The sequence below is a fragment of the Equus przewalskii genome, chromosome 12 (assembly GCF_037783145.1).
Source record: "Equus przewalskii isolate Varuska chromosome 12, EquPr2, whole genome shotgun sequence".
Taxonomy (NCBI): domain Eukaryota; kingdom Metazoa; phylum Chordata; class Mammalia; order Perissodactyla; family Equidae; genus Equus; species Equus przewalskii.
Genome location: NC_091842.1, coordinates 40,894,896 through 40,909,532, shown reverse-complemented (window position 1 = coordinate 40,909,532; position 14,637 = coordinate 40,894,896). Strand labels below are relative to the sequence as shown.

Here is a 14,637-nt window from a genome sequence, read left to right as displayed (position 1 = left end):
TTGTCATGTCCCCATCCTGGCCTCCCAGACAACCCCGTTCCAGACACACGTGATCACAGACACACGCAGAGCTCACCCACGTGCTTCCCAGCCCACCCCCACCCCCCAGGAGTAGAAGTCAGCCAGATCCTAACTATGAACAACCCCAAGCTTTATTATAAACAGGCTGCAGCTCCCTAGCAGAGGCATGTAACAGATAGTGGCCACGGTGGTGCCCGGGGCCGAGGCCCACGGCCCTCAGAGCCCCTGTGCGGCTGGGCACAGGGCCCGGTTGAGGCAGGCCTGGCAGCGTGGGCGGACAGGCAGACAGGTCTGCTGGCCGAAGCCCACCAACAGTCCGTTGATCTCCCTCCACAGCTCCCTGTGGGGGTGGGAGCTGTCAGTGTGGAAGGAGTTTGGGAGGGGAGCCCATCCTGCCCAGATCCCACCATGCCCCACCTGGGCAGCCACTCCTCCAAGGCAGTGCGGGTCTCCTCTGGGGACTTGGTCGTCTTCTTGGTCCACCTGAGTCTGTTGGCGATCCTGTGCACGTGTGTGTCCACTGCTGCTCGGAGACAGGGTGGGGTGCACATGGGGCATGCTCACTGGCCCAGACTGCTCCAGGCCCTGCCCACAGCCTCAAGCCCAGGTTGGTGGGGGGCTGTGCCTGCAGCGTGAGTCTCCCTCGCCTCCCAAAACCAGGCTTCCTTGGAGGGCCAGAACTGCACAGTGCTGGCTGCAGGTCTGAGAGCGAGTCACCAGGTCACTTCTGCTGCTGTGCAGGGGCTGGAGCCAGAACCCAGAAGGCTGGGCCTCTGGAGTACAGGGAGCAATGGCTCCTGGCCCAGGCACTGGCTGCGGGCACCAGGCATGAGGGCACTGCCCGCAGAGCCAGCACCTGCCACGGCACCATCAAGGAACAGAATGGGGAGTGCAGCTGTTGTCCACCTGGGCCGCAGCCCCTCCTCCCTTTGCCCAGCTACCCCAGGGCTTGGCCTGGGCACCAGCTCACTGGGGCCTTTCCCCTAGCCAGCTGCAGTCCCTATGCCACCCCCAACCCCTACCCCACCACCATGTTTGCCAAAGAGAAAGCAAGTCACTGCACCAGCTCCTTTCCCCTGCTGCTAAGTGCTTGGAAAGAGACTTGGGCCTCCCCAGACACCGATGGAGGGCACCCTGGGGGCATGCGGAGAGCATGCAAGTGGAGGCATTGCACCCTTGGGTCACTGAGCCTGTTTCCTCCTCTGTAACACAGAAGTGACCATGCTCCCTAAGTCACCCAAGGGCCCAGTCTCCGGCCACAGCACACCACGTGAGCCTTCTGTGCGCAGGCCCTGGAGGGCTCTGCACACTTGTGCTGCTAATGAGGGTGACTGCTTCCTGTGCTTTGTGGCCGAAGCTCAAAGAGGCCAAGTGCTTTGCCCAGAGTCACCCAGCTGGGAGCGCAGAGCTGAGAGCAGCTGCTGTATACCACAGCTCTGGCGTTCTAATCAAGGGGGCTTCTCTTAGGGATGCCCCTGAGAGATGGGGCTCACCCTCCCTACGGTCTCCCTGTGGGTGGCCAGGCCTACAGACAACCAGAAAGGGTGACATTCCTACACACCTGCCGGCTGTGTCTGCTGTTCCCAAAGCCCTGTCCTCTGTCTGACGTGGGCGGGGGCCTTCCTCCACAGACCTGCCAGATCACTCCTGGGATACCAGCAGTTGAGGACAGCCGCCCAGATCAGCTCAAGTATCTGCTGAGAGGCTGGCAGCTGCAGGAGCCCTAGTGTGGGGCGAGGCTCTGCCCTAGCCCCCACCTGGCCCTGCTCTGCCTCTTTGGGGCTGCTGCCCTCCAGCTTCACTGTGCCGTCAGAGCCCTCAACCCCTAGCTGCCCTCCTGCGGTGGGCAGTGCTGGGAAGTGACCCCCACCCCACGGTGCAGCCTTCATAAGCCATGGAAGTGCTGGGGGATTCCCATGCCCTCTCCCATGCCACTACAGGAGTCCCAGAGGAGCACTGGGGTCAGGGCACACAGAGAGATGGTGGGTCAAGCCCTGGTTTTGGGGCTGGCTGGACCTGCTGCTGTGTGGCCTCAGAAGCCCCAACTCTCTGGGCAAAGATCTGAGGAAGCTGCTGCATCCGACCAGAGGTCTGCCTCCACAAAGAGGTGCTCTGATGCCAGAACGTGACACCTGGACCAGGAAAGGGATTATAGGAAGGGGCTCCCCCACTTCCCAGCTCTTCTTCATGCCCCCAATCCCCTCCTCCCCGCCACTGGGTCCCCCTGCCTTCATCATGCCTCCCCAGTCTGCCCATGTTATTCTGGAGCCTTCTGCTTCTGGCCCTCTCCCACTTCATGGCTTTGCAGACCATTCTGCCTGGAACGTACTTCCTCCTCTTGGCCTGGCCGGCCCCGCCTCACCCTTCAGCTCTCAGCTGAATTCTCACCTCTTTAGGAAGTCTTCCCAGATGCCCCAGACCGGGCCAGCTCCCACAGTGCCCTGCCCCGCTCAGTGTTCCTACCCCACTAGTAAGGAATTATTGGTTTGATGTCTCTCTCCCATGCACAGTCCAGACTTTGCATCCACCCAGGGGCCTCTCACAGAGCCCAGCACATGGTTGGTGGTCAGCAAATGTGACCTCCTCCCATTCTTCCCGTCTCTCAGCAGGGAAGGCCTAGCTCAGCGCTGGGAACTCCTTCCGACCCCCTGAATCCTGGATGAGCAGACCTGAGCCATGGTCACAGATCACAAGGGTGTGAGGAACCCCAACAGCAGCTAGCAAGCCCAGAGCTGTCTCCCGCTCCCCATGGGTGTGTGCTGCTCACCGATGCCGGACACGGTGCCCCAGGCCACGGCCATGGCCAAGTGTGCCATCTTGGGCCCAACGCCTGGCAGTGCCACCAGCTCTGCCACAGAGGCTGGAATGTCCCCATCATAGCGCTGCTGCAGGATGGCACTGGTCTGCTTGATGTACTTCACCTTGTTCTGAAAGATGGGGTGGGGGAGGTCAGTCCTGGAGGTGGGGTGTGTAGCCTGACCTGGGAAGACGAGGCCTGAGGGAGACCCACAGGTGCCCAGAGGTGCCTGTCACCTGCCCAGGACACAGTCAGAGGAACCTGCCTGCCTGTCCCCCCAGAAGAGGGAATGAGCCAAACGCAGCAGGGAGCCTGAGGGAAACCTAACACAGGCCTGGACCCCTGCCTCCGACCTGTCTGGGCCAATGACGTGTGTAAGGTCTGGCTCAGGCCCCCTGCCCCATCATTTTCCCCAGAGCTCAGGCAGGCTAGGCTGGGCCAGCAACGCCAAGAGCTGGGCTCAGCAGCACCTGGGCCTTCAGGAAGGAAGGCTGGAGCCTGGGGCTCCCCCGCCAGCCGCCAGGCCAGCCGGGCGGTTCCCATCCTGTGCCTGAGCAGAGAAGACTATTTAAAACTCATTTGATAAACTGCAGCCCACGCCAATGCCAAGGGAAGCAGCCCCACCCGCCACCCAGTGCTCTGCAGCCTGCTGGGGCTCCAGGGCGGTGGTGGTGGGGAACACCCTCCAGGGAGGCTTGGAGTAAACAAAGGGAAAGGTGGGCGGGCAGCCTCCCCGAGGAAAGGAAGGGCCAGGCGGCTGGGCGGGGAGGTGGAGGAAGGAAGGGGCAGGCTGCAAACAGGAAAGGCCAAGGAGCTCCAGGACCTGGACTCAAGGCCTCACAGCCAGGCCCCCTGTAGGCCTGTCAGAGTGGCAGGGGGGTCCAGTGGGAACTCACATCCAGGCCCCTGTGGCCAGAGATGCCTGACCCGGCCTCCCACACCCCCACAGCCTCCTCATGTCTTTCCCGGGCTAGTGGCACCCCTGGCCCGGTTGCCTTAGCCTGAGCTCACCCTCCAGAAGCCCACGGGGTAAATGAGCATGCCCAGTGTACTGTCATCTGTCTGCAGGATGCTGTCCACCGTCAGGCCCCGGGCTCGTAGCCGCTGCATGGCGCCCGCTGTCACCTGGTCTTTGGTCTGGCTGGAGAGCATCAGCGACAGCAGCACCTGATACCTCCGCACCTGCTTGCAGTGACAGGGACCAGAGTGGTGGCAGGTCCTGGGTGTCACTGTGGGCTGGGCACCAGCCAAGCCCTTTACCCACGTCTTCTTGTTATTCTGGGCAACATACCCTGGGTATGAGACATCAGCATCCCACCTGCCCCAGCCAATGGTGTGTGGGTGGGGTCTGGCCTGGGTCTGTTTCCTCACATCTATAACATGGGGACAGGAACAGTATCTGCCTGACAGGATCACTGTAAGGCTTAAATGCATCATCACAGCGCTTTGAACCGTGTTAGTGCTCAGTAGCCACTGATTACCACTGTTATTGTTACTGCTTTGTGAAAATGACTACCCATTTCACAGACAAGCAAACTGAGACCCCAAGAGGTATGCACCCAAGTCTCTGGTAGCAGAGTTGGGATTAGAATCCTGTTGGTCTAAGGACCAGGCTCCAGGCCAGTGAAGTGGAAGGAACTCTCTCTCAACAAATGTTACTTAATGCCCTGATGTGCCAGCACTGTGCTAGCAGATGGGAGAGCTTGAGTACCAAGCGACAGGTACCCCTGACCTGCTGAGTGGCCACAATGACACAGGTGATGCTGCCCAGTGCTCTGGGTCCCAGATGTGCATCCTCTCAAGGGGCTGTCTGCAGGGGAGGGTGCCAGCCAAGAGCCACCAGATGTTAGGTTGTCCCCTGCCAGAGGCCCGAAAGGAAGCAAGCCTCTGGTTCAGAAGGGGGTCACCAGGCAGATGGGGTCCCTGCCTACCTTTGGGGGTGCACTGGGGTCATAGCAGTGCTCAGCCCCCAGCTGGTCCACAGGCGCATCCTTCCCACTCCTCATGGTGCGGATGTTCGCCAACTGCTGTCGCCAGTCCTGGGGCTCCCAGCCTGGCGCCCTGAGGGGCTCAGTGTTCTCTCCTTTCTCACCATCTGAGGCCTCATAGGCCACATTCAGTCTTTGTGCCTTCTGCTGACGCCTCACACAGCTGTGGCTTTTCCTTCTTTCTGCAAAAAGTGCCACTCGGTCCCTTGAGCGGGGGCCACAGGTGAGGGTGGAGTGTGGGTGCTGCCCTACCTGTTATCTCACCCCTTATCATTCATTCAACAATCACCCGTCATCTACTACAGCCGGGGGGGCTCTGTCCTCTATAGAGGGCAGGTCAGCCTTCTTTATGCCACTGCCCTCCTGACCAAGTCTGCATCAGCGCATGAGGACTCCAGTGATAGCCTCCACTGCAGTGCCCCCTGATCTAGTCTCCACACTGTGTCAAAGAGAACTTTCTAAGACCCAAACAGAATTGTGTCACTTCCTGTTTAAAACTCCTTATTGTTTTCTCCTTATACTCATGATAAACTCCAAACTTCATCTTGGCATCAAAGCTCCTGCCTACCTGGCTGGCACTGTCACCTGCTTGTTCCCTCCACCCCAGTTCCTCCTGCCATGCTTCTGTCCCAGTGGATCTCCTTGTCCACCTACCCCTGGGGTCCTTGGGGCCTGTGGGAATCCCCCTCTGGCCAATCCCGCAGGACAAGTTGCAGAGGCCCTTCAATCTCCTCAGTGCTGACTGCCGTGCTTAATGCCTACAGGGTAAACACAATGAAGGCCATGCCCTTTCCTGTGTCCTCTCAGAAGTACCCTCTGGAAGGGGAAGAGGACTTCTGACTCGGGTGTCCTCAGCACCCAACTTCTTTGAGAGAGAAGCAGCTATGAGGACGGGGCCGGTCTGCCCCACAAATAGCCTGGCATAAGGGGAGTATCCCAGAGTAGGCTAGTGGGACGCAGAGAACATTCTTGTTCAGGACCAGAGTGGGGAGGTGGGACCGCCCGGAACCCAGCCCCTGTGGACCCCTACCCCTCGGAACAGGGCACAGCGTGGGAACCCAGCGCCGCACGTGGGGCCGGGGAACTCGCTCGCGGCCGCCGGGTCCGCCGCGTTCTTGCAGGCCCTTGCAGGCCCCTTCCCCCGCTTCTCCTCCCGTCCCAGCCCTTTCGCGGCGATACCTGCAGCCGCTTCTCCCCTCTGGAGTGGCGCGGCCTCCTCCCCAACCGCCCGCTGCCGGGACCCGGATCCCAGGCTCCGGCTGCGGGTCACCATCCTCACGCTCGCGGCGTTCATGCCTGACTCCTACGGACTACACATCCCGGCGGCCCCCGCGGCCCGGTCACGTGACTCGACCCTCGCTCAGTCTTTCGGTCAGAGGGTGGCCCAGAACTACGACTCCCAGCAAGCCCTGCGGCGGCCCTTGGTGTCGCCCCGCTGCCGGAAGTGCGGGTCCCGCTTCCGGCGGTGGCCTGGGGCCGGGGTCTTCCCATCTCTCCGTAGGGGCGGCCGGGGCGGCTGGCGCGGCGCGGGGTGAGTGGCTCTGGGCTTCTCGACCCCTGGGCCGGCCGGGACCGTGGTGTGGCCAGGCCCTGACGGGGCAGGGGAGCGGCGGCCGCGCCGGGCCTGCTCAGCGCTGAGGCGGCGGGGGCGAACCCCGCGGTGTCTGGGCCCCGGGCCTTGGCCGCGTCCACTGCAGCGTGACCCGGGAGCTCCGAGCACTCCTTGGTTTTAAGTCATGACCGGGTCGAGGGGTCCCTGCTTCCGGCGTCCCCCGACAGTCCTCCTCGCGGGGAGAAGAGAGATGCAAATATCGGGCTCCTTGGGCCCGCGGCGGCCGCCCCCACCCCCGACCCACCTCCCTCACCCCCATGCACCGACCCGGGCGGCGCGGGCGGCCGGCCTGCGTTTCCCAGGCTTATTTCTGGCCGGGCCCGCCTGGCTGCGGTTGAGACCTCCCCAGGAGCCTTGGGAGGAAGGGGCGTTCCCGGCGGAGACTTAGAGTCTCGGCGGCTGCAGGTCTGCACGGGGCGGGTGGGTGGAGCTGTTCCTGAGGGCTCGGCCTGTTTCCTAGGCACAGAGGAGTCCTCCGGGCGCCCCTGCCCACCATGGCCAAGCCAGCAAGCAAAGATTCAGGCTTGAAGGAGAAGTTCAAGACTCTGCTGGGACTGGGAACTCCGAGGCCAAATCCCAGGACTGCAGAGGGCAGACAGACAGAGTTCATCATCACGGCGGAAATCCTGAGAGTGAGTGAGCTGCCTGTGTCTTTCTGCTAGCCAAGTGGGGTTTGGTGTGTCTCCAGGTCTATGGGAGATGGGCTGCTGGTGACCTCGGCTCGGGCTGCTGTCCCCAGGACTCTGGAGGCATCCATGTGCTTCCTCTGGAGATCCAGGAAGTTAGGATCTTGGTGACTTGGTCCAGCACGCTTGAAGTAGCATTCACAGGTCAGGGCAGGAAAATCTATTTTACTGGAGGGTTCCACAGATAATTAGGCTATGGCCAGGTGTCAACTCGTAATTTGTGAGTTCCTGGGAGAAGTGGGTCTTTATTTTCTTGTGTGTGTTTGAATCCCCCTACCACATGCCTGGCACCATGGTTTGCCTGTAAATAAATGTTGAATTTTTGCACTTGTAAAGTTTCCCGTTCGGAAACAACCAAAACATCATCAGCTGGTGAATGTGTAAGTAAAATGCGATACATCCCTGCAGTGAAATACGATTTGCCAAAAAAAGCGATGATGAAGTACTGATAAATGCTACAATATGGATGAACCTTGAAAAGATTATCCTGAGTGAAAGAAGCCGGTCACAAAGGCCCAGATAGTATATAATCCCATTAATACAAATGTCCAGAATAGGCAAGTCCGTAGAGGGAAAGTAGATTAGCATTTGCCAGGGCCTGGGGGGAGGTAGGGATGGAGAGTGATTGCTAGTGGGTATGAAGTTTCCTTTTTAGGTGATGAAAATATTCTGGAATTAGTGGAGGTGGTCGCAAGCACTGCAAATATACTAAAAACTGAATTGTACAGTTTAAAATTGTTAAAGTGGTGAGTTTTATCTCAATAGAATAAAATGCAGTCTTGAAAAAAGAAGTTGTCTGTCGTCACTCCACTGAGATGGAGTAGTAAACTCTGGTGCTTCTTGATTCCAGAAGGATCTGCCACAAGTCTCTGGTGTGGGAATGGTGGTACAGTTCCTAAGTGGTCTGTGATGGGCAATTAAGGAGATCTGTTGCCTGAACACTGGCTCCTTGTCCTTCTTTCATCCCTCTCCAGGAACTGAGTGTTGAATGTGGCCTCAACAATCGTATCCGGGTGATAGGGCAGATCTGTGAAGTCGCAAAAACGAAGAAATTTGAAGAGGTGGGTCTGTCCCAGTTGGGCTACCGAAGAGATGAGTGTGAGCCTCTTAGAAGCCTGATTTGGCTCTTTCTGGGAGCAGAGTCGACGGCTAACTTTGCTAATGAACTGATACCCACACTTTAGGGAAATTTAACTTTTTTTTGCTGAGGAAGGTTACCCTGAGTTAACACCTGCTGCCAATCTTCCTCTTTTTTGTACGTGGGCTGCCACCACAGCATGGCCACTGACAGATAAGTGGTGCAGGTCTGCACCCAGACCCCCAGGCTGCCAAAGTGGAGCACACTGAACTTAACGGCTAGGCCACCGGGACAGCCCAGGGAAATTGAACTTTCATGTTAGTGATGGGGAAGCTTCTGGAAATGCCCTGAGCCCAACCCTGAGGGGGCCAATCATGTGCTTAGATGGGAAGCAAAGACATTAAGGCTTTTCTAGCAGATCCAAGAAAGGGTGTGTAGTGGCTTACAGAAACACATACTTACTTGTCCTCTCATGTTACGGATTCAGGGGCGGGGAGAACAGAGGAACTTGAAGAAGAGTGTGGTTTCACGGAGAACAATTCCAGGCACACCAGTCTCAGTGTCTTTTTGGGAGAGGTGTCTGGTTGGTGATATCGAGCAGCCTCCCAACATGGGCATATTTATTTCAGCCAAGTGTTTCCAGGCTCTTTTCAGATGTCCTGTGGACAGAGTGGGAAATTGTCGTTAGAACATCTCAAGGGCTCTGCTCCAGCCTTGTTCTGTGTTTGTGTGAGTGACTTGGGAGGAGACGTGAACCTCACACCCAGCAGATCAGATCTGCTAGGGGGGAGAGTGACCACTACATCCTCAGCGGGTTATCTGAAACATGGAAGCTGCATACTACTGAGAATAAATGTGAAAATGTGATAAGTGTTCGTAAAGTTGCCTGTGTATGTACGGAAAGGGGAGCTGTGGCTGAGCTGCTATCATATGAATAGAGAGATAGGCCTAAAAGGTTGGGATAGTCACTAGGCTTAGTGTCTGTGTGTTGTTGCAGCTCAAGGTGCATCAGTAGGAGTATTGGGAACAGACAAAGGAGGTAGAAGTTCGAGTGTATCCTGGGTTGGTCACAATGTTGATCAGACAACATCTGAAAGATGTTATGGTCTCTCTCCTAAGAGGAGTGAGCCCAGGAAAGGGTGAGTGACCCTAAAATCCTGATTGAAGGGAACCTGGCACGGTTAACCTGGAGAAGGGAAAGTGACATGAGAGACTGATTCTGGGTAGCTGTGGGGAACAGGACCCAGCTCCCCCATGGGCTGGCTGGGACTTAGAGGAGGTGGATTCCAGAAACCTACACAGAGTTCTTGGCAGGTCAAGCCAGGCAGCAGAGGCGGGGCAGGGCTGTGGTCCTGAGTGGCGTGCAGCTGGGCTGGTGCATTTACACAGAAGGAAGCCAGGGAGCAGGATTTCTGGGTCAGGCTGCAGCCTAGGGCCTGCTGTGGCACTTCTGGTTCTAAGACTCTTCCAGTGACTTTCCCCTCGAGAGTCTGAGCAAGCTCTAAGGGGGACTCCCTGCCGATCTCTGGGGACAGCCAGGACGGCTCCACTGGCCTGCCTGCTCTCCTCCCTCTCCATAGCCTGTGGCCTGGTGAGGGTTGAAGGGACCTGTGGGGTTTGAAGGAGCTTGGAGCTATTCCCCTTGTGAAACTCATGGTCACTGTGACAGGTACACGAGATGCGGGCTTTAGAGGAATGAGTCCTAAGTCAGAAGACCCTGTTGTTCTACTCTGTCCTTTGCTCATGGAACTGTCCCTTGAGTTGAGGGGGCCAGCACACCCTGATCGCTGTCCCATCTTTGCTGCTGGCAGCACGCAGTGGAAGCACTCTGGAAGGCCGTCGCAGACCTGCTGCAGCCTGAGCGGCCACCTGAAGCCCGGCACGCAGTGCTGGCTCTGCTGAAGGCCATCGTGCAGGGGCAGGTAAGGGGTGTCAGGTCTGTGCCCAGGTGGAGCTGGGACGGGTGTGTGGGATGATGTCAGGCCCTCCACTGACTGCTCCCACTGTGCCATGCTTGGACTCTTGCCTTTAGTGAGGGCACCGGGCACACGGTCTGCTGGTTGCCAGGGGCTCTGCAGCTAGACTGCCAGAGTGGGCATCCCGTCATTACCTCTCTTATCCATGTGACCCTGGGCAAGTCACGGGAGTCCCCTGAGCCTCCTGTCCTGTAAAATGGGGATGCTCATTGTTCCTTTCTCCTCTGGGATATTTTAGGGAGTAAATGAGGCAATTCGTGCAAAATGATGAGAGTGGCATTTGGCATGAGTGACTGTTGTTATCTTGATGCCGCTGACCCTGTCCCCCTTGCCCTGGGCCATTGCCACTTGCTCACCATACTCCAGCCACACTGGAGTCTCTGCTCTTCCTGGCACACCCAGGCCACCTCTTGCCATTCTTGCCTGGAAGGTCCCGTCCCCACTTTGCCCATTTCCTCTACTCCTTCACACCCCAGCTGCTTGGAGAGGACCCCTCCACTCTCAGCGGGGTTAGACTGTCGTCATCATTATGTGGGTGCAAATGTGTCTATCCTGGGATGTGAACCCCTGGAGGGCTGGGACTGCATTGTCCTCTGCTGTGGGCCCACCACTGTGCCCAGAGCTGGACACGGGGGAGGTGCTCCACACACAGCGGTCAGTTGATGAGCAGTGCATCTGGTTCCCTACCCTGAGCTGCTCTGGTGTTCTCAATTCATCCCTCATGGCCTGTTCCTGTGGGAAGGAGAAAGGGCCCAGGGTCGGGAGTCTTGGAGCCCACTGCACTTATTGGACTTCTTACAGCTGCTTCAGAAACCTAGGTGGCCGGGGGATCCTGGAAGGACTGTTGACCCCGTGGTTTTGTCCTCAGGGGGACCGCTTGGGCATTCTCAGGGCCCTCTTCTTTAAAGTCATCAAGGATTACCCCTCTAATGAAGACCTCCACGAAAGACTGGAAGTTTTCAAGGCCCTCACGGACAATGGGAAACACATCACCTACTTGGAAGAAGAACTGGGTGGGTGCCACATTGGGTGTGAGGTTTCTCTGTCCTGGGTGATCAGATTTAATCTGGGATGTTGGAAGGCTGCTTGGGCCCTGAGGGAGTGCTGCAGTTCACTGGGATGGCCTACAGAGGGCGCTGCGTCACGCAGCTCTGCTTACCTGTGCTCAACCTGGATCAGCAACGTCCATCTCCTGGGGAGCTTGTTAAAAATGCAGAGTTCTGGGCTTCACCTCAGACCTGCTGGCTCAGAACCCCTGGGGAGTGGGGCCTTGGTGTGCATTTTAGGTGTGTAGGAGGTGGTCTGAGATCTGTCGTAGGGAGAGCGTGCTGCCACATCTTATCCAGAGTGCCCTGAGGTTTCTGAGGCCAGGGCCACCTTGCTGCATCTTCCTCCTCACCCTCTCTATGCCCCAGGCCTCACCTGTTGGCTCTCCTTTGCTGGCCTTCCTCCCTGTTGTCCTGATGGTGTGAGGTTTCTGTGAGTCTTGAGATGTCTTATCACTGCTCTGGGGAGCAGAGGAAGGAGGAAGAAGTAAATCTGACTCAGGTCTTGCAGTTCTCTTGCCCGGAAATGGGCCTCCGCTGTCGATCTGCCTCTCGGATGGGTGATGATGGGCCTGTGGTCAGGTTTCTTGTCTATGTTTATTTGGCCAGCAGCCAAGCATTGCTTGTCTCTCCTTTGAGAGAGTCTCTGTGGGGATTGGGGGCCAGCACTCTGCCTCCTAGGCACACCCCGATGATGCTTGCACCCAAGCATGGGGCAGGGGTCAGGGCTGTGGGCTTCAGAGGCACAAACACCGCTACTGCCTTTCAGCCCAGACCCCCTTATTGTATCATGGGGGTTGGTGAATTCCAGAGTCAATGACGTGCTGACCTGCTCAGGCTCCAGCTGAGCCCCCATGGGCCCCGTGCACGGCTAGCCTGCTGTTGCTTGGGGACGGATGATATGTTCCAGCAGTGAATGGGGCCTGGGCTCGTTCCTTGGGAAGGAGATGAGTAGGAAGCACAGGCTCTCGTCCTCTTCTCCCCTAGCTGAGTTTGTCCTGCAGTGGATGGACATCGGCCTGTCCTCAGAATTCCTGCTGGTGCTTGTGAACTTGGTCAAATTCAACAGCTGTTACCTTGATGAATACATCGCATCGATGGTCCAGTAAGAAAAGAATTCCAGTAATGTTACTCTGATTATATATTCTCACTGTCTTGGGCCTTCACTTTAGCTCTGCAGGGTGAATAAAGCTGTTGAAATCATCAGTAAATGGAGAAGTTGGAAGTGGCCATAGCCACCTTCCACTTAAGTTGACATTTTGAGGCTTGACCTGCATTTTATTTATTTATTTATTTTTAAAGATTTTATTTTTCCTTTTTCTCCCAAAGTCCCCCGGTACATAGTTGTGTATTTTTAGTTGTGGGTCCTTCTAGTTGTGGCATGTGGGATGCTGCCTCAGCATGGCTTGATGAGCGGTGCCATGTCCGCGCCCAGGATTCGAACTGGCGAAACCCTGGGCTGCTGAAACAGAGTGCGCGAACCTAACCACTTGGCCATGGGGCCGGCCCCTATATTTTACTTTTAACAGATATGTAATATTACCTGATTTTTAATTTTTTTGAGGAAGATTAGCCCTGAGCTAACTACTGCCAATCCTCCTCTTTTTGCTGAAGAAGACTGGCCCTGAGCTAACATCCATGCCCATCTTCCTCTAGTCTATACATGGGATGCCTACCACAGCATGGCTTTTTGCCAAGCAGTGCCATGTCTGCACCCGGGATTGGAACTGGTGAACCCCAGGCCGCCGAGAAGTGGAACATGTCAGCTTAACCACTGCGCCACCAGGCCGGCCCCAACCTGATGTTTTATTTATTATTATTTTTGTTTCTTTTCAAACACCTTGTGAACTCTGTGAGGGCAGGGCCTGGTCTTGTTGGTGTATGCGTCCAGTGCTGAGCAGTGGTGGCACAGAGCAGGCTCTGCCTGTTTGTGGGTGAGGGTGCCCTAAAGGAGGATGAGCCATGTGTTTAACTGACTTTGTAGAGTCACTAGAAAGTAGGATGGAGCCACTCAGCCTCTGGGAAGTGTCTTCCAGGTGACGTTGTGCTTCCTCCGACAGCATGATCTGCCTGCTGTGCGTCCAGACCGTGTCCTCTGTGGACATAGAGGTCAGTAGCTGTCCCTCTCCAGGGATAATTCCTTTCGTCCTCCTTCCAGGCAGGCTGGGTGGCATTGTAGTTGAGACCTCAGGCTCTGGGGTCAAGTCCTCTGCTGCCCCTCTCTGGCTGTGTAGCCCTGGGTGAGCTGCTGAGTCTCAGGACTCTCTCTTGTAAATAAGGCCAGTAGGATGACCTCCACTGTGGGGTCCTACTTTGGCGTGGGACAGCCCACAGTGACTGGGATGTAGAAGTGCTGCTTGGACGTGCTCTGTGGTTTCCAGGAGGCCTGCTTTGGCGGTGGGGAGGGGTGATAGTCACTGACTGAAGGAGGGTGAGAAAGAAGCTTGGGAGTCACCTCCCTGTGGGCTGGAGTCAGGGTAGGGCCAGGGTGACCCCTCTCCCCACCCCACAGGTCTCTCTGCAGGTGCTGGATGCCGTGGTCTGCTACAACTGCCTGCCGGCCGAGAGCCTCCCCCTCTTCATCGTCACCCTCTGCCGCACCATCAATGTCAAGGAGCTCTGTGAGCCTTGCTGGAAGGTGGGGTCTGAACTGTTGCCCTGGAGAGTTCCTCCCTGGATGAAGTTATAGGGCAGCACATGGACAGGACAAGGGCCATCTTGTCTTCAATGAATGGCCATCTGATTCTTGGGGTGGCAGACAATGGTCTGTTGAGGGGAATCCAGTGGCGTTTTCCCAGGCGGTTGAGCTGAGGTCAGGGTTTTGGCAGCCTTTTGAGAACTCTGCTGCCTCTGTGTTTGGGAGGAGAGAGTGGAGAGCTGGCTGGACATGGAAGGCTTTGGAGCAGTGGCTGTGCAAGGCCAGCACGGGCATACAGTCTGGGGCCCTGGTGCTTGTATCTACCAATCCTTAATGATGGTGCATTTTGTTTCCCAGCTGATGCGGAACCTCCTGGGCACCCACCTGGGCCACAGTGCCATCTACAACATGTGCCGCCTCATGGAGAACAGGCGAGTGTGGGCAGGGCCTGGGGTGGACGGGTGATGGTGAAGTGGCTTGATCAGTGGCCGCAGGGCCTTCCCGAGGAGGCTCGCTTTGTGGGCTCTTGCTTAGCCTTGGCTAACCGAGAGGTTTCCTGTTCCTTTTGGGGGCTGCTCCAGAAGCCGGCAGTAAAGCATCTTGTGCTCCTGATCGCTCCTCCTATCCTGCTTCTATCAGTAAAATCAGAACGGTACAAACGGAGCTTGTCACCTTCCTCCCACACTGGGATTTCCTCCAGCATGGCTGCCTCACCATATAACCCTGTTACAAGGCCCTTGCCCTCACCTCCCACAGCACACCATCACAAGTCCTGTTGTTTCTGTCCCTGAGACG

The 14,637-nt window shown here is 57.1% G+C and overlaps 2 protein-coding genes across 21 annotated transcripts in view; one reads left to right on the top strand and one right to left on the bottom strand.

Moving 5' to 3' along the window:
• Window positions 1-134: 134 nt before the first annotated feature.
• On the bottom strand, window positions 135-6,199 carry NTHL1 (nth like DNA glycosylase 1). Of its 5 annotated transcripts, none has more exons than XM_070568783.1 (7): window positions 5,986-6,137; window positions 5,461-5,564; window positions 4,750-4,988; window positions 3,830-4,000; window positions 2,789-2,948; window positions 439-544; window positions 135-361 (listed from the first exon to the last, which is right to left on the bottom strand). In XM_070568783.1, exons 3-7 carry the CDS (start codon window positions 4,822-4,824, stop codon window positions 238-240), a joined length of 636 nt encoding a protein of 211 aa, XP_070424884.1. In that variant the 5' UTR covers window positions 4,825-4,988; window positions 5,461-5,564; window positions 5,986-6,137; the 3' UTR covers window positions 135-237. The 5 variants fall into 5 exon arrangements, with proteins under 5 accessions (XP_070424884.1, XP_070424886.1, XP_070424882.1 ...); XM_070568785.1 differs by having other exon boundaries at window positions 4,750-5,011; window positions 5,986-6,134; XM_070568781.1 differs by lacking the exon at window positions 5,461-5,564 and having other exon boundaries at window positions 5,986-6,199.
• A 13-nt stretch (window positions 6,200-6,212) lies between these two features.
• TSC2 (TSC complex subunit 2) overlaps window positions 6,213-14,637 on the top strand; it is a 38,792-nt gene continuing 30,367 nt past the window's right edge. For 8 of the 16 annotated variants that reach the window (XM_008543317.2, XM_008543315.2, XM_008543316.2 and 5 more), the window contains exons 1-9: window positions 6,213-6,337; window positions 6,879-7,050; window positions 8,079-8,165; window positions 9,994-10,104; window positions 11,027-11,171; window positions 12,192-12,309; window positions 13,265-13,313; window positions 13,717-13,842; window positions 14,200-14,273. In XM_008543317.2, coding sequence (XP_008541539.2) covers window positions 6,913-7,050; window positions 8,079-8,165; window positions 9,994-10,104; window positions 11,027-11,171; window positions 12,192-12,309; window positions 13,265-13,313; window positions 13,717-13,842; window positions 14,200-14,273 — 848 coding nt within the window. In that variant the 5' untranslated portion in view covers window positions 6,213-6,337; window positions 6,879-6,912. The remainder of the gene's footprint in view (window positions 6,338-6,878; window positions 7,051-8,078; window positions 8,166-9,993; window positions 10,105-11,026; window positions 11,172-12,191; window positions 12,310-13,264; window positions 13,314-13,716; window positions 13,843-14,199; window positions 14,274-14,637) is intronic. The other 8 variants (XM_070568780.1, XM_070568778.1, XM_070568779.1 and 5 more) reach the window with 1 other exon arrangement.